General features: G+C 36.6%; 1 protein-coding gene across 1 annotated transcript; it reads right to left on the bottom strand.

Annotated features, from left to right (window-relative positions):
- znf507 (zinc finger protein 507) lies at window positions 1-17220 on the bottom strand. Its single transcript, XM_051900201.1, has 7 exons — window positions 17044-17220; window positions 10710-12856; window positions 9815-9932; window positions 9209-9320; window positions 8419-8523; window positions 7005-7139; window positions 1-5990 (listed from the first exon to the last, which is right to left on the bottom strand). The coding sequence occupies exons 2-7, from the start codon at window positions 12852-12854 to the stop codon at window positions 5627-5629; spliced, it is 2979 nt and encodes a 992-aa protein (XP_051756161.1). The 5' UTR covers window positions 12855-12856; window positions 17044-17220; the 3' UTR covers window positions 1-5626.
- Between the last annotated feature and the right edge of the window lie 6039 nt (window positions 17221-23259).

Raw genomic sequence — 23259 nt, 5'->3', positions numbered from 1 at the left:
TGTTGTTCACATTCTTTATTACCAAAAATACACTGGCAAAAAACATAACATTACAGTTTCAAAAGAACAAATAAATAATTGTGAACGGAACACTTAATATCAAAACAGGGCCCTTTGGGACTCTGTGCTTGAAAAGGAAAATAGCACTGAGAGGCCTTTAGATTGTAAAATTCAGAAGTTTTTTTTTTTTTTTCCCCTCCTCTCTCCTTTGGCATAGAAGCATGTTACACAATGTTCTTGTTTGGAGTTTCGAATGCCAACTGTTCCCTTTGATGCACTTTGGTGAGTCAAAGGTCATTTTTTTGATTCAATTGCTTTCCTTTTGATTCTTTTTCTGTCTGTAGTGTTTATACAAGTTTTAAAAAATAGATTTCCTCTAAAAAAAAATGTCAGTTTTCTACAGTATATATACAGCAAGTCACATACAAAACCGTTTTACAGTACCATGTGACCGAATACATTACACAATTTTGAGGGCACATTATACAGAATCCAAGATGCCAAAGCACTAGATATACTTGGCTAAAAATTTCTTATATCTTTCTGAACTCGTCTGAAGCTCCATTAAAGATGAGGTTGTTGAAATGGAAGGCACACTTGTGGCTGAGAGGCTGTCCTCATGATGATTACCAAATCTTCTGACTCATTGTGAAAGACAACACAATTATCTCACTAGGCCCTGCTAATGCAGAAGCTGAATACTTGAAACGTATTGTGCATCCTTAGAAAAAATACATTCCAGATGTATTGCAATTGTTCTAGAAAGAAATGTGAGAAACAACGGCTAGGACTCCAAATAAAGCACATTGCTGGAATACAATGTGTACAGGGTGTCTGCCAATTCCTGCTCACAGAGAAAAGAAAAGGGATAATACCAAATGGCAGGTTCTTGATCAATTTGGACTACGTCAGCAGAGTGATACAGAAAATGAAATGCAGCTGGAAAACAACATGGACTTTCTAGGAAGTAGGGCTGTGCGATTAATCGTATTTCGATTTCCAGCGATTATGAAAACAAGATAATCAAGGTAAAATGATTATTGTGCTGCTGCCGCATTCCATCCAGCGCTTTCGTTCCTCCCTAAGCCAAACTTAACGTCCAACTCAGCCAAGTAAGCGAGTGATGTAAACTGCAGGACGTGCTTGATATTAAACAGTTATTAAAAGTGCATTAGGCCGCGAAAGAGACGCTGTTCCCTAGGTGGCCTCCTGTGTGCACGCTCCCAGACGCGGTGGAACGCGCATAAGCTAAGTATACTGTGGGCTTCAGATACGCGCCTAAACGGTCACATATCTTACTACACACAAATATGTCGAAATGCTGTTTTGATAAGTATCTTCGTAAACACAGTCGGTTATGTCTTAAGTGAATGCAAACATTTGAGAAAGGGTGTTTTAAACGCGTGTGTAACAGTACTGGATCCGTGCAGTTCTTAAAGTGACAGCAGCCAATATTAATAACTGCTGCAGTCATTAATGTTAATCAAACAAGAAAAGACAAAAATCACTCACTGCTCTTGAATGAATAACTTCTGTTGTTTTAAATAAGGATTAGCCTATATTTAATGTATACAGGAGTCTTATTTTACATTTGAGTATTTAATTTCTGTTGTAGGCTACTTATCTGAATACCACTGTTAAGACCCCGATATACTTCAAACGAAATCGAAGAACGAACTGATGTGACGTCATTTCGAACAAAATCAGGCCGAAACAAAGTTCGTTTGGAGTTCATTTTGGAAGTTTGAAACAGCTTGCCAAAGCGAACTTTCTGGAAAAGTTTACCACCATTACCAATACTACCATTGGTCTGTGGCCATTATGTAAGGTAGGTGTGCGCTGAGGCTCTGCCTTCTTTTCCAGTTCGTTTCTCCTCTCGAGTCAGTAGAAGTCAGATGTCTGCGAGTGAAAACATGAACACTGGAGAGCTGCTTTATAGTAGAAAACGAAATTGTACTTCTGATGAAATGAGAGACTGACACAGTTTTTCATGTTTAATATGTTAAAGCTGCTTGATTTTAAGCAATCTATTTTATAAAGTGTTATAATATAAATGCGACGTGACTTTACTGGAGTGCAGAATTACAGAGCTTGTGCAAACAAACATATCCATGTTGCCACAATCAGATGCTTTTCTTATGCTTTATTATAAAAAAAAAAAAAAAACCTTGCTATTTTCTCAATTTTGTTGTGTTTATTTTGTTACTGAGAGGAAAGCGCGCAACATTTTTACATATTCATCTAACCATCGCTCTCAGCAGTGTGGACGGCGTGAGATGTCTGATTACAGTATATCGCTACTCATGTATTTTGAACTTCGTTTTACCCGTAAACGAAGAATGAAAAAGAACTTCGCTTTAAGTACATCGGGGCCTTTAGTAGGCTACATCTTCCTGAAAAACCCAAAGTCGGTTTTGTTTGTAATTAGTTTCTTTATTCTTATTTTATTGCTGACTGTTTACTTGTCTTCTGTAACCGTTTTGAGGACTTTTTACTTACAATAATTAACCTAGTATTAGTTTTTGCTGAAGTATCGATAATTGCGAAATTTCACTGACATTTAAAATTATTCATATCATGAAATAAGACTTTGATCATATCACCCACCAATAATAGTGTTAAATAATCGTGATTTCAATACTGACCAAAATAATCGTGATTATGATTTTTGCCATAATCGAGCAGCCCTACTAGGAAGCTCAATCTCTCTTTGATATTACTTGGAAAGCAAGTGTTCATTACGTACATAAACAACAAGATGCATCCTCTGAAACAAACACTCAACAGATGTTTATATGGCAAAACACTGAATTAAAGTGAGAAAGCAGTTTCAATACTGGTAAATGTTTCCTATCCATTTTCATTATGATGCATATGGTAACATGATTTATATGCAGACCATGTTACTATTTCTGTGACACTTGCAGTTTGAATTGTAAATTAGTACATTAAGTTCAGAACATAATAATTGTGTATGTAAATTCCTATTATTCAATTCCTAAGAGTTAATTTCTCTGGGCAGTGTGGAGCCTGCATGAATTATGGATGCCCTTTAAATCATGCTAATTTTGCATTTTAAACTGTTGACATACAAACATTAAGTGTATGCAAATCATTCCTTGGAAAATATGCTGCATATAAAGTCAGACTGAGGGACCTTAAGATCAAAAGCCAAGGTCAACAGAGCAGGGGACAAAGCGTAGTACATTTGAGGTAGTGATAAAGCAAAATCTCAACTACTAGGGTTGCACAGTATATCTGTGCTATGGTAGTATCACGATGCCCAAGCCTCAAAATACTGGCGCCGTTCCAGTATTTCATAAACGTTAGTACTGTGATGCACTTGAGCTGAACTCAGTTGTGGAGCGGCACCCATGGCTCATTTTCAGCATTGCATTGGCATGTATTTTAGTCCAGTGCTTAAGGTGCTGTTCACACAGGACACTAGACAGAACGAAACAACACGTGAATTAAAAGTTGAATTACTCTTAATTTGTCAGCGTATTATAAAGCAAAAAGACAGACATTTAACGGCCAAAAACGTCTTTCTGAAGCATCAATGTGTCAAAAATAAAAAAAACAGCGCATGTGGAATAAAACAATGTGAAAGCAATCCGCACAAGCACCTCGTGATGAATTTGGTGGACTTTAGGCTACATTCAGACCACAGGCATAACTAGCCCAAATCCATTTTGTTTGCTCATATGCAACTTGGATCTGTTTTTTCATAACAGTGTGAACAGCGCAAATCACATGGAATCTGATCTTTTCAATTCTGATTTGGTCCACTTCCATACGTGGTCCTAAATCAGATACAGGTTTGATGTTTTGCAATGCGACTTCAGTCTGAACAGCCACATTGGAAATAATGCACCTTTTACGTCACTCTAGATCAACATTCGTCACAATTCTGCGCTTATGGGACTCCAAAGGTTTTACATAATGGTAGCCCTTGGTGAATATGGAAGACGGAAGTGAAGTTAGTCAGTGAAGAGATGTTGAGCTGTAATACTCATAAGAATTACGGTGACAGTCGAAAACTTGAGGAAAAAAAAAAAAAAAAAACTGTACAAGAAAAACGTTACTGTCTTTCTCCTCATCTGCGTCCTCCTTATCGCTTGCGCACAAATTTGCTGGCTTCCACGGCACATCAACTTATAAATGAACGCATAAATGCTGACTTAATTCCGTGCTATGCGCCGTCTTTGTTATTGTTCTTTTGTGCATGCAGGTCAGTTCAGGACCGTAACCAGTTCACACTTAAATGTGATGTTGGTCACAGTGTGAGCGTAGAGTTTTCAGGCTCATTTGTAATTCTTATATCAATTACTGATGATATAATCTTAAAGTAAACTTCAAAATTTAAGCTTTGGCTTTATAAAGTCTCCCTTGAGTTTCTTTGAAAAATGCACTGCAATGCTGCATGAAAGTGAAAAAATTATAACTATATAATACTATAATTATATTACAGTATTAATAATAAAAATAATAAACATATTATATAAACAACAACATTTTTTGTGTGAAATGTAAATAATACAACAGAACAGCCCCTGCTATAACAACGGATCCACACTATAATAGAGATACTTGGTATCATGATACTATCGCTGCTATTGTGACAACCCAATAACCTACTACTACTTTTTTCTGGAAAAATCTCATTTTAAACCCATGACCAAGTTATAAATTGTAGCTTTTTTCTTTCTTTTTTTACCATCATAAAATAAGAGGAAAAAACATCCTACAAATACAATAACCTACTCATAAAAAGAATTGAAGGATATTTAAAAGTGAGACACGTCTTTAAGTTTTGGCATTTTAAATTTGTAATAGCTTAATATGGATTTTAATATGTGTAATAATAATAATAATAATAATAATATATACATATATCTATTTGTAGTTTTTCCTGCTGCATGTTTTCAATAGTTAATTAAATGGGGCCAATTTTACACTTGTGCTGTTTCAATGAGAACATTTAAATTCATTATATGATGTTTATATACAAATTTAAGATACATTCCCAATGACTTCTTTCGCTCATTTCTGAGCGCAAGACCAATAGCACCAAAAAAAGAGACGATAACTAGAAACAAATTTTCTAATTTGTATGAACATAACGGAGGGGAACATGCATATAAAATAAATTAGTTTGATAAATATCAATGCAAACACTGACACACAGACAGCAAGAAAGAAATCTGTCTCTCTACACCTCAAATATGGCACGGCAAGTGCCTCCTTAAAGGTAAACGCACATTAGAAATATAGATATAAATAATATTACAGTGAACAAGAAAAGCTGCCCCTTTTTTATAAAGTGTGGACTCTATGATATATGTTCTGAACAGATGAGGTATACAATGCTTTTGAAATTCATCATTTGCATAATTCACAACAAAAGTTACTCTTTCCTCTGCTGAACTAGTAAATTACATTTCATTTGTTACCCATTTGAATGCACTTCGCTGAAATCACACGTTCATGGTCAATAACAGTAACGGAATCTAACTGTGACATCAATACAAAGGTAGATTAATAGAAAACAAAAGGTTTTGAAATTGTTCATGTTGATTATCCAAGCAGAAATGATACAAGAACAGTATGTATGAATACGTGTGTGTCACTGGCTGCTGCTGGTCTCTGTGGGCTGAATTCCCTGCTGCTCCTTGCTCAGTATGATGCTGATCAGATCTCCCTCATGCTGCTTCATGTGCTCCATCAGCTGCTCTTTACTGGTGGACTCAAAGCCACAGATACAGCAGCAAAAGAGCAGCACACAGTATTCCATACCTGCTCGCGTCTGCCCCGAACCGCTCCGCCACGCTACAGCCTGCTCCCTGGTGGATGATGGCCTAATGGGGTTGCCTTCTTGTCCACCTGAAGCAGAAGCCACGTCAGATGACTGTTTGTCTTTTCTGGTCAAGACAATATATGGACGCTCCATCCCAGTCTCATTTGTTGACTTTAGAGGTGTCGTAGGAGATCTTAAACCCAGGAGAAATCATAGAAAATAAAGTGAGTAAGGCCATTACATTTCTATAAGACCTGCGTATGAGAGATTTAAGACCGAGAGGTTTTACAAAACAGAGCTCTCGGATTTAAACTTTAGAAGCAAAGACAGCTGAAGAGTTGGCAAGTTCAATTCAGTTCTATGAATTAGTTCAAACTGTCCATTTCAATGAAATGACTGAAACTCAGATTAAAACAAAGACTCAAAACATGTTTCAGGGTCTCATTTTGCAACCTTTTTTTCCCCTGTCAGTGCTACTAAAATTTGTTACAGGTTGCACAGGTGCTACTATAAATTTACTCAACTCTCTTAGATTATGAGCCAATTCTGTTGCATATGAGAAACATAGAATGGCAAACGCTCCAAAAGCAGAATGAAAATGTGCTACTCTTTTGAACCGCACTACATGGACCATTTATCAGCCTGGCCCAATAGACAGCACAGCAAAAGCTCAAAGCAGGTGCATTTACTCATGGACCGATCTCGATCACGCACTCAGTTCAATCGTTCAATTCAGTTTAATACTAGGCTTTTCGATCCACAAATCACCAACATTTACCATGAATTTACTGTGGTATTTTGGGAGAAATATTGTATATTCATATTGAATGTTATTATGAATAAAGTCATGTATAATGTATTAAATGCATTACAGGAATAATGGAATAAAATAAAAAAAATAAATAAATTAAAACCTTACCAACCCCAGACTTAACCGGTAGTGTATAAATTAAAATTGTTAACCCTTTAAAATAACCCTTTAAATTTCAGAGCAAACACATAAATATTAAGATATCAAATAGTCAAAAGTTTGGAAAATACTGAGAAAGTTTTTTTTTTTTTTTTTTTTTTTAAGCTACATCAAGCCTTAGGGGGCAGATCTCAAAAAACAATAAATCACACAAAATTATAACATTTTACCTATATAACCTCACCCTACAAAAAATCGTATCACATAAAATGAATATATTATTAAGGGCCTTCTCACCGGCTACTCTGAGAAATGGCTTCATTGATGGCCTTGTTGACTTGCTCATAGTTGTAATTCTGATCTCCAGCGTGTTTCCACATGTGGGATTTGAGAGATGGTGGGTGGCTGCACACATAACCACACAGCGAGCACCTGTAACAGAATAAAAATCACCACCCATCTAGGGCTGTCACTAACGATTATTTTGGTAATCGAGTAATCAGTCGATTATTTTATTTTCGACTGTTTTCGATTATTTTATTAGATTATTAATCCAAACTTTTTTGTGTTAATTAAAATAGACCTAAGCAAAGACCTATGCCTTTAAAATGACTTAAAATGCATATATATAATAATAATGAGGCAATTAAATTTGGTTCAAATAAAGTATCAAAAGCAAGTAATCATATGGTTTTATAGCACACTGTTAAAATACATGATATATAAACAATCATCTTTTGTACATTTGTTCACGTATTATAACAAATGCCCGCAGAGGGCGCCAATGGCCTGATGTTGTTACACTTCAGAGTAAACAACAAAATGTTTACTTAATGATTCAAATGTTTACTTAATTTTTAATATTTGTCCAATTCTTTGCAATAGAAATGCTACAGCCACTGTAATTTCTTGAACAAGAATATGTGGACATCAAAACATGCAAACTCAGAGTGAGGGTTTAAACATATTTTGAAGTCACAATTAACATTTTGTATTTTTAGAAACAGACTGATGTATTCTCCTGTGTTGGCATAGGTTTATAAATGATTTAGCTTACAAATCTAATGAAATGGCGCACATTGTGTTCCCAGATAAATGTTAGAAGCAACCCAAACTCACAGCATATGAAGATGGAGTTTGCGCTCAACGCATGTAAATGATAGCAGTTCATGTGGAGCAGCAGCAGTGTTGGCTACTTTTTATACTGTTGCCGCGGGTTGTTTTTCATGTCCGCGGGTTGAAGCGACCCCAAATAACATGATATTTAGCCCCTGGAATGCAAATTTTTCCAGGGGAACCAAGCCAAAAACGGGTTTTGGAAAACCTGGCGACCCTGAGCAGCAGTTAGTGTGAACGCAGTCGGATCTGAGACACACGTAACCTACACGCGTGTAAATAATAAAACCGCATATATATTAAACGAGGAGGGCAGATATTTATTTATTTGAATCACAGCTTTTGTGAATTCACAATAGCGCTATGCTATTGTGCAGCCTTAGAAAACGGTCTAATAATGCGGTTCAAGGATTCTCATCTGTGGAATGCGCCATTTCCGGTATTTTGCCGGTTACTCGACAAGGGTAAACTGCAAATTGAGGATTTTTCAAGATCCAGTACTTGAATTTAATGGAGGAATTGTGACAGCAATACACCCATCTCCACCTACAGTCAAGTTCTGTACACCAGCTCTTTCACAGTGTTTGTCTCTCACCTGTACTGCTCCAGCAGCTGCATGGCTTGGTGTTCCTGTGGATGTCTCTTCATGTGGCTCTTCAGGCTATTCATATTAGTTGTGGCAAAATCACAGCTGCAGCACCTAGAGGGGGTCATGCAGCACAGGATAAACAATTAGAATGGCACAAGGTCGCGGTTTGAAAGGAGACCTTCTGGACTGGAGCACCTGTCAAGTGGGGTCAGCCGTTGTTTGCACAGTATTGTTTTGTGTTTGCGGCTATGCGTTAAAACGTTTGAAGGACTGTGTTTGAAGACCACTGAAAGGGGCGTTTGAAGAGAGGCTTCTTGTGGCAAATGCAACACATTGTGCAGGCCTTGAATGGATCCTGCGGCTGTGTTAAAAGAACCCTCTTTCTCAGAAGCTCTGTTTGAAATGATCATGGGTGAGCAGAACTGAAGCAAGACATGTCAGCACACACAAAGAGACCATAATGGGAGCTTGAGGTGTTTATGTGAGCTTGCATGTGATCGGGTTTGTGTATGTGTGCTTGCATTGAAGAGAACAAGATCTTGTACATGTTCAGCATAAGGCTTTTACACAATGAGAGCAGGCAGGGCAGCAAAGACTTATCCTGAGCACCACTGCACCTTTGTGGTGATAACTGGTAATGCTTTCATGTCCAGTCAAATGTATTCAAACTACAACACATCTAATGCTTTCTGATTTGTTTTCCTTGTGTAATGTATCATTTACAACAAAATACATTTCTACACATTTATCCTTATATTTAATGAGATTGGGGAAGAAAAAAAAAAAAAACACAAACCTGTATGGTTTATCAGAGTTGTGGATTCGCCGATGGTTGCGCACCCCAACATATGTGGAGCTGGTGTAGTCGCACACATCGCATTTGAAAACGCTCTGCTCACCGACCAAATCTGAGCAAGAAAGAGAAATACACACAAATTAAAAAAAAAAAAAAAAAAAAAAAAGAATGTCTCTAAGTTGTTAAATAACCGGCAGAACCATGCTAATGGAAAAGGGGTAAATGATAATCACACATTATTTGTAATGTTACAGTTGTCATGAAATGAAAATTCACCCTATTTTGTAAATGCATGTTTATATGATACATATACTAAATTGTGTTTCATTTTTAAAGTTTTTAAAATTAAAACCGTCAATTTAATCTACTAGTAAAAAAAAAGGGGCGTATGCCAGAATTCTCCAATCATTTAAACCGCTTAAGACCCGTCCCTCCACAATTGACTGCAAGTCTGCATTCATTGTTGAGTCCAACATCCACATCTCAAAATCATTTCAATAACCAATAGGACAAAGTGCTAATTTGTATTTTATTTTTTGTGCTTTTGGTCAGTTGTGAACTGTTTTTGTTTCGGTGTGTGGTACTAAAGATTTATTTCATTCTCACGCTCATCTGTCATCCTGGTTGACTCTTCAATGACCGCTGTGCTTTCAGCGACGTGGGTCAGTGTGTTGCTGATGTCGTCTATCCCATGCCCATCTCTCTCGTGGTTTCTCAGCTGACTCTGAATGTGGTATTAATAAAACCATCATCAGTGCTTCATAAGGAGGAAGTTTATTAATAAAGCAGCAGTGGAAGGGAGAGCAGTGCTCTCACTCCAATATTAGAAACTCGTTACGCCAATCTACATGGACAAAAATTAATACTTGCTCCCCACTCAGAACAGTTGAGACTTGCTTAAATATGTATTGCCTACCAGGAAATACAAAGATAATTCAATAATACATCTGAAAACAAAAGATTATGCAGTCTATTTTAAGATATCAATTCAAAATATAAACAAATAAACATAGTAAATGGGTAAAGTATTTGATCTAGAGCTATAATAAAGGAATTTTATTTCTCAAAGAAATCTAATTCTAAAGCATAGTGCTTCAAGCATTCAGTCCTGTGTCATTAAAAATGTCATGTAGTTAATGTGTAATGTCTCATGTTGTTCCAAACCTGTATGTCTTTCTTTCTTCTGTGCAACACAAAAGACAATATTTTAAAATGTCTCTTTTTTTTGTTTTTTTTTTGGTCTATTCCAATTTCATTGTATGAGCAAAAATTGTCGAAACAATCTTCAAAATATCATCTTTTGTGTTGCACAGAACAAAGACAGACATACAGACAAAGAGCATGAAAGTAAATGATTACAGAACCATTTTGGGGGTGAAATGAGTGAATCAAATGTTCTAATAATGTAAAATAAGCTCAATACTGTTCTTCGCTTCAACAGGCACATTAGAATAAAATAATTTTTTATGCTTATTTCCACCAGAAATGTTTATCTCCTTACCTTGTAGTAGAACCTCTCTGTGCACTGTTTGCAGCTGTACATGCGGGGCTTGAAGTGGTGGATCATGTGACGCTCCAGGTCCTTGCTGTCACAGGCTATATGTTCACAGATGGGGCACTGGTAGGGCTCTCTCTGTCTATGCACACGTAGGTGTTGCTTGATGTAGCCCTTGTTTCCGCTGCTGTACAGGCACAGCCGACAGCGGTAGGGCCTCTCGCTCCCACCTATATATTCCACCAGACCGTCTGTAGAGGAAACTTCGGCAGGCACAGCAACACCCCCTGGAACTCCACCAGCATTTTGGCTTTGGGCATTGTCCTGCAACTCCTTCAGAATGTCCTCATCTGAAGTGTTTTGGTCAGAACGCTCTTGCAGTCGCTCGATGACAGTCAAAAGAGACATGCTGATGCCAGCTTTGGAGGGTCCCTCGACCAGCACATCTCGAGAATCTTTTGAACTCTGGAGGCCGAGGTTAAGTAGAGCAGCTGGCTCTCCGGTGAGCTCTCCTGAGGACACCTTAGGGTTGGCAGCATCAGCAATCTCTATAATTTTCTGGCCTGTGTCCGGGATTTGCGTACTCAGGTCATGGATACCTTTCGCAGTGGTTTTGCTAAGCTCCGGGGCTCTCATGGGCATGGCCACCAGTACCTCGGCGGCCAAAGAATGCAGCCGAAGGGACTCTGAGTAAGTCCTTCTCCGAACTGGTGGCACGTTTTCATCTGAGGGAGATCCCGAAGACACCGCCTCCTCCTCCTCTTGTCGATCTTCTCCATCCCAGCCGATCACAACCTCCTCCTTTTGTTTGTAGTATACGGGGTGGTGCTGGCTCTCTAACTCTGGCTCCTCAGAGGCAAGAAGGGTTTTGTCTCCTCCTACTTCTGGGCTGAGGAGCAGAGGTTTGCTTGACACTGGTTCCTCAGCACAGGGAAGGCGTTCCACAATGACATTGACATGGCCGGCACTGTTGCCGCTGCAGTTGATAATCTTCTGCGCAGAGGACAGGAGGCTGTCGGAGCTTGCCTGTTGACTCTCAGTCTCCAACTCCAACTCCATTTGTGCCTCTGGTGTCACCTGGACCTCCATTAAGGGCTCCTCGGGGTCTTTAATAGAAAAAATGTGGCTAATCACAGGCATTTTGCTTTCCACTGTTTTCAAAGCTGCCGTCTCCCCATGACCCTTCACTTCTGGTGAGTTACACAGCTCTAGCTGGAGGCTGGAGGAGCCATGCATCATCTGAGGTTTTCCTCCAACTGCTGCGAGAACTACAATGGTATCCTCTTTACCTGCTGAAGCTGAAGGTGGACTGGAGCTTTGTAAAGTATCAGGGCAGTCTGTCTCATCTTCAAATATTGGGTATGAGCAGTCAACCAGGCCAGCGTGTTTCCACGCGTGGGTCTTCAAATTGCGCTGCTGTCTGCATTCATAGTTGCAGATAAGACAACGGTACCTACTCTGCTCAAAGCTGTACCACTTCTTCGGCGTAGACGTGTTCTCTGATTCCAAGTTGCCTGCCTTTAAAACTGCCATCCCTTGGTGAATGCTCCTTGCCAGTGATGTGCCTTGCTCGTCTAGGATGCGTCTAGCATGGTCGCCCTCCTCCAGGTGGAGTCTCACGTGTGCCACCAGCTCCTCTTGATGGTTCGAAGTGAACTGGCATTCTGAGCACATTAGGATGAGGTCACTGTGCTGCTCATCATGCTGCAGCAGATGCTCTTTCAACAGCTCCAATGTAGGTGAGATAAATCTACACATACTGCACTGGTAACACGTAACTGCCCGAGTGCCTTGACTTGAAGGCTCCCGTTCGAACAAATGCGTGCTGCTGGGTGCTGGGTGCTTTTCCCTTTGTTCTCTGAGTTTCTTACAAGGTGTGGCCCCTTCAGTGCAGTCCCTGCTGTCTGGAACTGGTACAGATGCACAGGTTGTCAAAGGTCTCTTTTTCCCAGAGATGGTACACCTTCTGGGCCTCTTCTCCACAATCTTGCTGAGCTTCTCAATGACCTGAATAAGAGAGTCTGCAGCCTGCTTTTGCTGCTGCCGTTGCTGGTCCTCGCCACCATGAAGACGTCTGTCGGGAATGAAGACTGTATCCTGCTGGCCTCTAGAGTGAGGCACTAGGACAGCAACACCACTGCTGTCCTCCATTCCTGAAACATGTAAAAAAATAAATAGATAAAATGTAAAAATGTGAATAAAAACACAACTGAGCACAAAGCAAATTCCAGCTCACTAACAGTTCAGAAATGCTGAGTAAATGTAAAGTATTTTTTCTTTGTTACTGTACTGTACTTAAAGGGTTAGTTTACCCAAAATTTCTGTCATTAATTACTCACCCTCATGTCGTTCCACACCCATAAGACCTTTGTTCATCTTCAAACACACATTAAGATATTTGATGAAATCCAAGGGTTTTTTTTATCCCCCATAGAAAGCAACGTAATAATCGTCATTCAAGGTCCAGAAAAGTAGTAAAGACATCGTTAAAATAGTCAATGTGTCTACAGTTGTTCAGCCTTAATGTTATGAAGCAACGTCAATACATTTTGTGCGCAAAAACAAAACAAAAATAACAACTTTATTCAACAAATTGGTCTCCCTGTAAACGTAAACAGCATAGGAGAATGACAGGGGAGAGACCAATTTGTTGAATAAAGTCGTTATTTTTGTTTTGTTTTTGCGCACAAAAAGTATTCTCGTCTTATGGGTTTGGAATGGCATGAGGCTGAGTACTTAATGACAGAAATGTCATTTCTGGGTGAACTAACCCTTTAAAGTAAAATTTTCAAATATCTCTACTTTATTGGAGTATTTTTATTTTGGGTAACTTTTACTTCACTACTACATTCCAAAGCATAATATCGTACTTTTTGCTCCACTACATTTCATAAAAACATATAGTTCCTCATTATTTAACGATGTTCGATTCGTTAACAAACTGATTCTTTTCAATTAACCTGCTAAAAATTAACCTGTTAAATCTGTTCGCAAATCTTACTAAACTATTCATTCGTGAACTCGACTGATCCAACTGCATCTGTTCTCGAGTCTCACTGATTTAAATAAACCAGTTGACAAATCACTGAATTCACAAGTCTGACTCCAAATTAGCCAAGAGCCCGAAACCCTCAGAGCTTGAGTGTGCGTGTGACTGATGGCGCGTAAAGTAAGTTACTAATGCTGAATTTTATGATTTATTATTGTAAATGAAAATCATATTTAGGACATAACTGTAAGTTTTTTGTGAACTAAACCTGCTGTGAAAGCGCAAACTGTTTAAGCCTATTGTATGAACTGCTTGAACGTGGACATGTCCACAATTGTGTATTACCAGCTTTTGGGTTAAAAATGAAACGTAATGTTAAAATAACGCAAAATCAACGCGTCTTCCCCACTGCTGTAGCAGTTTCAAATGATATAAAACTAAATGTTTGCAAAGCATTCTTAAAATGTTAACATTTTGACCTAAGCGACGTCTGTTTTTATACTGTGTATTTGTCAAAACACATTTTTTTCTTCCTTTTTACATACTATATGGTATATTATTTTCACTTGTTTGTACACTTGAATTATCAGTAATTATCAGAATAGTAGTTATCAGTGTATGACAAGTTTTGGTAATAAAATATAGCGTTTTCTTACTTGCAGATTAAAGTGTCAGCATAATCTTCCTTATTGACTAGTAATGGCTACTTGACAATTCATAATTTATAATGATGTCAGACTGAGCTGCAACCTATTTAAGCTCTATCTGTGTGCCTACATTATAACCAGTATGATGGAGTATATAGAATTGCTAAATAAATAAACATTAATCAATCAGTATTTTTTACTTTTACTTAAGTAAAAAAAAAAAATAATAATAATAAATAAAAAAAACTTTTGTAATTAATACTTTTACTGGAGTAATATTTTATTAGGGTGTCTGTACATTTACTCAAGTACTTGATTTTTGTACTTTGTCTAACACTGGTTTTAAGATGATTAGCTTTCTGTGTGTACAGTGGCAGAGGCCCTCCTTACATATTTACAAGAATATCCATTACTTCACATAACTATAAATATCACCCAATAGTTACTGCATAGTAAATCAGCTGTTTCTTTTTTTCATGACAGATTAAGTGGTTTTTGAATCTGAAGCAGAAACCACTTTTCTCTGTGTTTCTTATGTTATAATATGGTACCACATATAGTCTAAAATATGATTTAGATATTTCATCATACAAGAGTCTGCCTGTCAATCTCAGCAATTGGCGGTCAATATTTCTGAATAACTAAAGTTGCCCAGGGAAACACAGTATTAGCCTGCCAGTACTAATAACTTTTTGTAAATCCCAATTTCATGTCCATGCTTTTTTTTTTGTAAGAAGATTGTAATAAGCATGATATTGTATAGTCAGCCAGTTATCATCACTAAATGAACACATTTGGTATGACCAAAAATCTGTATCACAGTATTTTTTTTAAAGATTCTGGCAGTTTCACTGTACATCACTGTATTTTTTTCTTCTCATGACTAGACCTTTATCTAAGTTTATAGTATCTTATTTCACTGTCATGAATACACAGAATATAAAACATTGTAATGTCAAAATCAAATACAAATTTACTTTCAAAAACGGAGGTAATAAAATTAATTTATAAAATTAACCTTTTAAAATGTTATCAAATGAAAATGTATTAATTCCTTTTATTTTTGGCTTAAATAAAATAAAATTAAGTTTGTTTAAATTAAAACAAAGTATGGAAACTTGTGTGATATTCCCTAAAAATAATGTTTTAATAAATTGTATTATTATTTTAGAAGGGACATTTTACTGTGCAATTATAATATATTTCTTTCATAACTCCAAGTTAGACCAAACTGCAGGTTGTAATGAAGACCTTTGAGTTTCTGTGTTTTAATAAACTTTATTATTATTATTACTTCTACTACTTGAAGTACACTACTGTGCAATGGTAATATTTATCTATTAAAATTTCATCAAGTTAAACCAAACTTTTATTTTGATGGGTTGAATGAAATAATAAACTGTTTATGTGAACTCTCAGAGCAGATCTGGAGATGAAGTTCATATAGATGGCAGACGAAACTGTGAAGAAGAAGAAAGCGCAGCGCTCATTCACACAGACACATGAAGAACATGCAAACTTCAGATTCAATAGCAGCCTTTTTTGAGCTTTAATATTCAGACACTAATCCATATTGCGATTTGGCTCATTGTACAGCACTGCTTTTTATTTATTCATACAAAAGTTCTGTAACATTCCGCTATATACAGCAAGTATACAGGGCTCTACATGGTATATGCCACGTTAAAGAAAGTAAGTTGAGTGTTGGTTATTTATGTTTGTGTTATAAAGTTAACCATGGGTAAAAAGGCTATGCAGTTAATATAGTTCCCCTCTCAAAACACTCTATATAGCGCTCTTCATGGCCATTGACTATATGAAGCAATTGTTTGCAGCTCTGCACAGGTATGACAGCATTTGAAAAATTCATATTGTTTGCAATAATGACAGACTGTAAAACATCCGTTAGGGATATTTTTTTATAATACCTGAATGACTTTTAACACACCTAAACTGAGAGAGGATTTTTCACTTTCAACTTGTAAGACATTTCCTCATAACACTTCTGCATTTTTGACCTAGAGTTAAAGGGAAGTTATTGAGAATTACACTGAATCAAAACAAAGACACGTGGAGTATGAACACATGTAAGAACATGCAATTATTCTACAGTATTTAAAAACAAGAAAAGCTTTGTGTGCTTTTTCCTCTTCCAAACGAACCATTTTTTCTTCTGTACAATAAAAGTCAGTGAGGTCCAAAACAACATTGGACCCAAATGACTTTCTCGAACACATTTTTGCATTATCTTTGTGTGTATGTGTCACTTAAGAAATTCTGAAATTATTTTGGGTTTGTTACAAACAGCAAGTAACAAACAAAGGCCAAAATCGACAAAAAAAAAAGGGGGGGGAGGGGGGGGGGGGGTAAAAATAAGCATGCTGTGCGTCTCTGTGCTACAGTATAAACAGATATGTCGAGTCAGACCTACTGACAGATACAGAGCACGTGCAAATAAATCTCAGTCAATTGGTCTGAGATAGTTGAGCTTAAGTTTAGCAGAGTGTGTGTGTGTGTGTGTTTGAGAACATGGTGTCCGTGATAACCGTGGAGACGCAACGTGAGAAAGGGGCAGGACGTTTCTGACAACAGCAGCACACACATGCACACTTTACACTTCAACATGAGCCGTAAAAAGCAACTGTGCCGTTTAATAAACAACTCAGAGTCATGCGACTGTCACAACCATCCGAGCGCTACTTACTGATGCGGCAGTTGTGTCTGATCTTTGGCCTCGGTGCCCGTGATGCGCTGCTTTTATTCCTGGGGTGTAAAAGTGTTTCACTCTGGACTCAAAATGGCGAGAATGGAGCGCCGATCACGTGACTCACTGCAGGTCACGTGACCGTGGAAAGTGACATCAGCCAGGAACACCTGCCACCGCTTGAAGACGACCTTGAGAAAGAAGTGTTTTTTGTAATTATTTATTTCCTTTACTTTATTTATGTACTGCATGTTTGTACTGAAGTGCTAATTTAATCATTTCGAGCATTGATCGTAATTTATTCTATTCGTAATTTATTTTTTTTTAATGGTGAATTAAATTATGTAGAGCTGCAGATTTTGAGGTGAAAAGTTTAGACCCTTAGAATAAGATGCTTCCATAATTGGAGCAGGATGATGTTGATGCCCATGTTTTAATTATTTAGGGGTTTTTTTTTAAAAAAAAAATTAATTAGAGCTTTTTTATTATTATTTATTTGAATTAGATGCACATTTCAAACATCTTCATTATTTATCTTAACCCGAGAAGAATTATTCAGTGTGGATACATAGTCTATTATTATGTAATCTCTTCAATTAAAAATACAGGCCTAAATATATAAAATTTAAAATATAAAATTTTGACTGAAATGTTATTTGATTATACATGTCATAGTTAATACATTTTAAACTTTTTTTTTTTTTTTTTTTTTTTTTGATACTATTAACTCTTGTATATTTTTAATAGCAACCTTCTTTTTGGTCCATTAGTTAAGGGGGATGTCTAATGCTATTTTATGGTCTCTGACTTATTTACACTGTTAAAGATTTGGATTCTCATGCTAAACATGGCCAAAGTTTCAAAAAAACGAGTTGAACGTATTTCTGTGCCAAATACGCTCCTTCAGGGTTTGTATAATGCTGCCTTCACATGCTATCGGAAATCTTTGACAATTCACACTTCTGAAGTCGTAATTCCCAGCTTATCGCATTCAACCTTTGAAATGGGAGGGTGTTCATGTGCAATTTTTACCTAGGAAACTCGTATTTACGATAATTCCGAGAGCATGTGAAGGCAGCATAAGATAATCTTGTTCAGCTTCCCAAAGAACCTAGTGTTAAGGGAACAGCAGATGCAGTTTTTTTTTTCCGGGTCAGCAATGGAGTTGTGCAAGTGTGTTTGTTTGTTCCCGGCATTTTGGTGACGAATGTTTTATAAACAAGGCCCAGTTCGACGCTGGATTTGCAGATCATTTGAAACTCAGGTTATCCAGGGATAATACAAGTGTGTTGTAACTCTTTAGGTCCGCCCAGAAGCAGTACAGCTGTATCTTTCTTTTATCTGATAAAACTAAAGTCTCTTCTTCGGAGATATGAAGGATGCAATACTATAGTGCCAAATTATGCTAGTTTGGGGGTGCCAAGCATTGAATAGAAAGAAAATTCTGTCATTAATTTATTACTCACCCTCATGTCATTCCAAACCCTAAGACTTAAGTTAATCTTAGGAACACAACGATATTTTTTATGAAATCTTGAGTCATTTCTGTCCTTCCATTGATAGCTACGCAACTACCACTTTAATGCTTCAAAAAGTTCATAAAGAGATTGTAAAACTAATCCATATGAATCGGGCAGTTTAGTCCAAATTTTCTGAAGAGACTCGATTGCTTTATATGATAAACATATTTAATTTAGGCTTTTATTCACATCAACTCACACATCAGTTGTGGTAAACGGAAGCTCGAGCATGTTCACTTGACGTGGAAGAATCAATGAGGTTCATTCTCATGTGTTACGCAGCACGTTTGAGCTTCTGCAAGAACCAATGAGGTTCATTCTCGCATGCCATGTTTGGTTCAGCTTTTGTTTGTTTGCTGATCAATGTTTATATGTGAGTAAAAGCCTAAATTAAATCTGTTCATCATATAAAGCAATCGAATCTCTTTAGAAAATTTGGACTAAACCACTCAATTCATATGGATTCGTTTTACGATCTCTTTGTGAACTTTTTGAAGTGTCAAAGTGTCAGTTATGTAGCTGTCAATGGAGGGACAGAAACCTCTCAGATTTCATCAAAAAGATCTTCATTTGCGTTCCGAAGAAGAACGAAAGTCTTGGAACAACATGAGAGTAAATGGTGACAATTTTAATTTTTGGGTGAACTAACCCTTTAAAGGTGATTACCCTTGCACAAATCAAAGTGAACGAAACAATTCTCAAACAACACAACTTGGCATTTATACATACAATTACAGATCCATACTAGACATACACATACAAACCAACAACTGGACAGTCTTACAAACATACAAAAACAACTGAAACATCTATCAACTAAAACATTTTGAACATTTTTGAATGTTTGAGACATTCTTTCAAACACAGACTATTCAGGCAGATCAAGCTGCAAGAATACTTTCTGGAACACCTCAAAAGTAAATCAAAGGGGTTTCAGATAAGCCAGGCTGCTGATGTATATCATACCCAGAAGCAGGGCACAAGTTGATGTAATGGAAGTCAGTTCATTCAAAACTTTAACTCCCTCGATCACAATGCCATTGTCAGCAAACTCATCACTCTTCTCAAGTGAATGTTTTCAGTCTGTGTTAAAGCAATTGTGATTTATTTTTCTTATTTTAAAAAAAATGAATAATCTGTAATAGGGAATCAGATTTTGCAGATATGTGATAGTAAACACAAGAAAATACAAAAAATTCACAAAAACTAAGATAATTTGTATTTATTAATGACTGCAGTTTTGCAATTAAGAAATGCATCTGAATCAGTCATTGGTTGAATTTATAATTTAGTCTGAAAATAAAACATAGATCAACAAATCATATATTAGCTTTACACCCTAATAAATTCGCAACTCTTGATAGTTCACCCAAAAAAGAAAATTTGCTGTTCATTTACTCACCCTCAGGCCATCCAAGATGTAGGTGACTTTTTTCTTTAGTATATTTTAGCTGAAACTGTGGTCCCTGTTGATTCATATAATGCAAGTCAATGGCTACCATCACTTTGAGAGTCAAAAAACATATACAGGTAAAACAAAATTAATTAAAAACAGATATTTTCCAGGAAAAAAATGACATGCATTTGGGATGGCATAACGGTAAGTTAATGAACATTTTGGTTGGATCGTTCCAAGTCTAAAGTTTATTGATGAGGATAACATGCAAGTCAATATATGCATTAGATGGATTTTACGCACACATATCCAAAGTCATTCATATTAATAATAGAAATTACTTACCATGTATTGCAAATTGTCCTCAGTCATCAAACAATATTGAAAAGCTTTAGGGCCAAAGAGGAGAAAAATTGCAATATTTATAAGTGTTTTTATAAGTATAAATTGTTTACAGGTCAAGTAATTAATTAGTTGCATAAATACTCTACAATTTCTACAAAAAAAAAAAAAAAAAAAAATCATGATTTCTACTAAAACATTTTTTCCCTGGACGAAGCAAAACATCTCGACCTAGGCAAATGAAGCTAGCGTTAAGCACAATGTCTTTACTTACAGACTTTCTTCATCATTTTGAGCGAACAAATAGCTGAATAAATCAGAGCTAATGTGTCAAAGAAAAATAAAAAACAGACAAACATTTTCTCCACTTCCTGCACACAGCATATCGTGCTGCATACACGGAAAAGGAGGCATTAATTTTAATTTTTTTTTTTTTATTATTCACATACTCCCAAGGTCCAAACTGAATATATTTTTATGAAACAAATGAGTAAATGCATCATCTGGTGTATTTAGAAAATATTCAGTAACGCAAGTAACCTGTATATTACACAAACGTAAGGCCACGCAAATTCAAAAATTCGGTTAATTATGATTTTGTTAGTATTTATTTTTGTATGTATTTATGTTTGCAAACAACCTTAATTAACCCATAAACAACTAAAACGCACGTTCAAGCATTGCATTATCAAGTATATTAATTTAAACAAAATAATTTGTTCAGAAATAATTCAGAAATAACGTCTGATGCGGGGTCCTTAAAGGAAGATTATATGTTGGCTGAAAGTGAAATTTTGAGTTGTGAATTTCTACATGTTTAAGTTGAAAGAGTGTACAATACTGAGTTACAATTCAGAAAGCAGAAAGACAAAGTAAATATACTCCAATAGTTATTGTAATCCAATAGACATAAAAAACAAGTAATAGGCTACATGAATTTTCTTTTTACTTATTCCTTGTCCACTTTTCACACCCTTTCTGTGTTGAATTAATTCAGGTCTCAATGTATTGAAGTCCACTTTTCCTATTAAAAGGAACATTTTTGTTTTATTGTAAGGGACAACCACTCTGCCCTTTAAACACTCTGATTCATAAAAGAACAGTACAACCTTCAGGGTGAAGTTAGTTTTTTATGCAAGCCATCTCAGTATTTTCTCTGTACACTTCAAATTATATTTTTAATCATAACTTCCTGTCATGTCCCAAGCAAGATTTTTAATGGATAACTTAACAATTAACATCATAAGGACATTCTGGGAATGTTATTCTAAGAACGTATTCTCTCAACATATGAGAACATTCATCAAGTACAAATAACATCATAAGGATGTTCCATGAACGTTGTTCCCAGAACGTTTTATGATAACGTTGTCAAAAAATTCAGAAAATACTAATAACATTATAAGGACGTTCTGAGAATAATGTTCTAAGAACGTTTTCTCTCAACATTATGAGAACGTTCATCAAGTACAAATAACGACATAAAGACGTTCCAAGAACGTTGTTCTAAGCACGTTTTCTCTCAAAATTGAGAACGTTCAGCAAGTACAAACATCAAGGATGTTCCATGAACGTTGTTCCCAGAATATTTTATGACAACATTATGAAAATATTCAGAAAATACAAATAACATTATAAGGATGTTCTGAGAACGTTGTAACATTTTCTCTCAACATTGAGAATGTTCAAGTACAAATTACGTCAAGACGTTCCAATAGCGTTGTTCTAAGAACGTTTTCTCTCAACATTACAAGAGCGTTAATATAGTTATAAGAACATTCCAAAAACAGTGTTTTAATAACGTTTTGTACTAACATTTACACCACTTTTAAAGTGCCCCTATTATGGATTTTTGAAAATTACTGTGTAATGTAGCTGTATGTGAATATAAACAGATCGCAAAGTTCAGTTGTAAAGCTGAAAGTGCATCATAAAAAAAGTTATTGTCTCTCTCTCAAAAAAAAAAAAAAAAAGAGTTGACTCTGAACCGCTTAAACGAGTCGTTTTTAGTTCGAATCCCATTTCGCGTCACAAGTTAACACATTTGCATAATGCCTGCTTACTTTCTGCGTGGACATCCCGCGAAAACTTGAACCCCCAAATGCTGTATCCCTTTCGTGTGATTAACATGTCGACAAGACGGTGTGCTCTGCGCTGTGAAAGGAAATTTGGTTTATTTTCAATTCCAAAGTGTGAGGCTGTGAAAAATCAGTGATTAAAGATGGGACAATACCTGCTTTATTTGGACCAACTTGCTCCTCAGACTCACAAACTGTAAGTGTGATCAATTATTGATGTATTTTATACCGAGTGTTCAAAATACATAGTTTTGTTTTTTAGCTATATTGTGTATGTCTCCAGCTAACCGGCTAACTCACATTATTACTGTCTTATTGAAATACTTTTGCTAATCAGCTGTGGGCCACTATTACCTAAAACTGTGTCCATTAATACAGATTGTCTGTCCTTCTTACTACTTTGAGTAATGATAAAGGGTGGAGCAAGATTTGTTTTACAAACTTTAATTAAAGATAAATCAGTTATTCACGTTAGTGCTGAGCTAATGTATGCACCGTTATTGATACAGCTAATGATAAAGTTCTCACATGTGCACCGCAATAAATTAGGAATACACAGCGGTTTGTTGATGGACATACAGTTGTTAATGCTGATAGTGAGGAATTACATCTCATGATGTACCTCAAACTGAGTAGTGTAAAGGCCTGTGTACACACCGGGACGAATATGGCGCGCGTTTATTGCCGACGTTTAACGCCTCGTATCTAAACAAAGGGCGCCAATGTGAGTGTGCACACCGACGCGAAAAACGCCAGGCGTAAAAGCGTTTTTTTTTTTTTAAATGCCTCGGGTTCGTTTTTTTTTGGTTTGACGCGCCGCGTTAAAAACTGGCCGACCAATGAGATTGGCGCTTCTGTTCACGTGCCTGGAGCTGCTGAA

Source organism: Ctenopharyngodon idella, chromosome 7, assembly GCF_019924925.1.
Source record: "Ctenopharyngodon idella isolate HZGC_01 chromosome 7, HZGC01, whole genome shotgun sequence".
NCBI classification, from domain to species: domain Eukaryota; kingdom Metazoa; phylum Chordata; class Actinopteri; order Cypriniformes; family Xenocyprididae; genus Ctenopharyngodon; species Ctenopharyngodon idella.
This window is presented reverse-complemented; position numbering and strand designations above follow the sequence as displayed.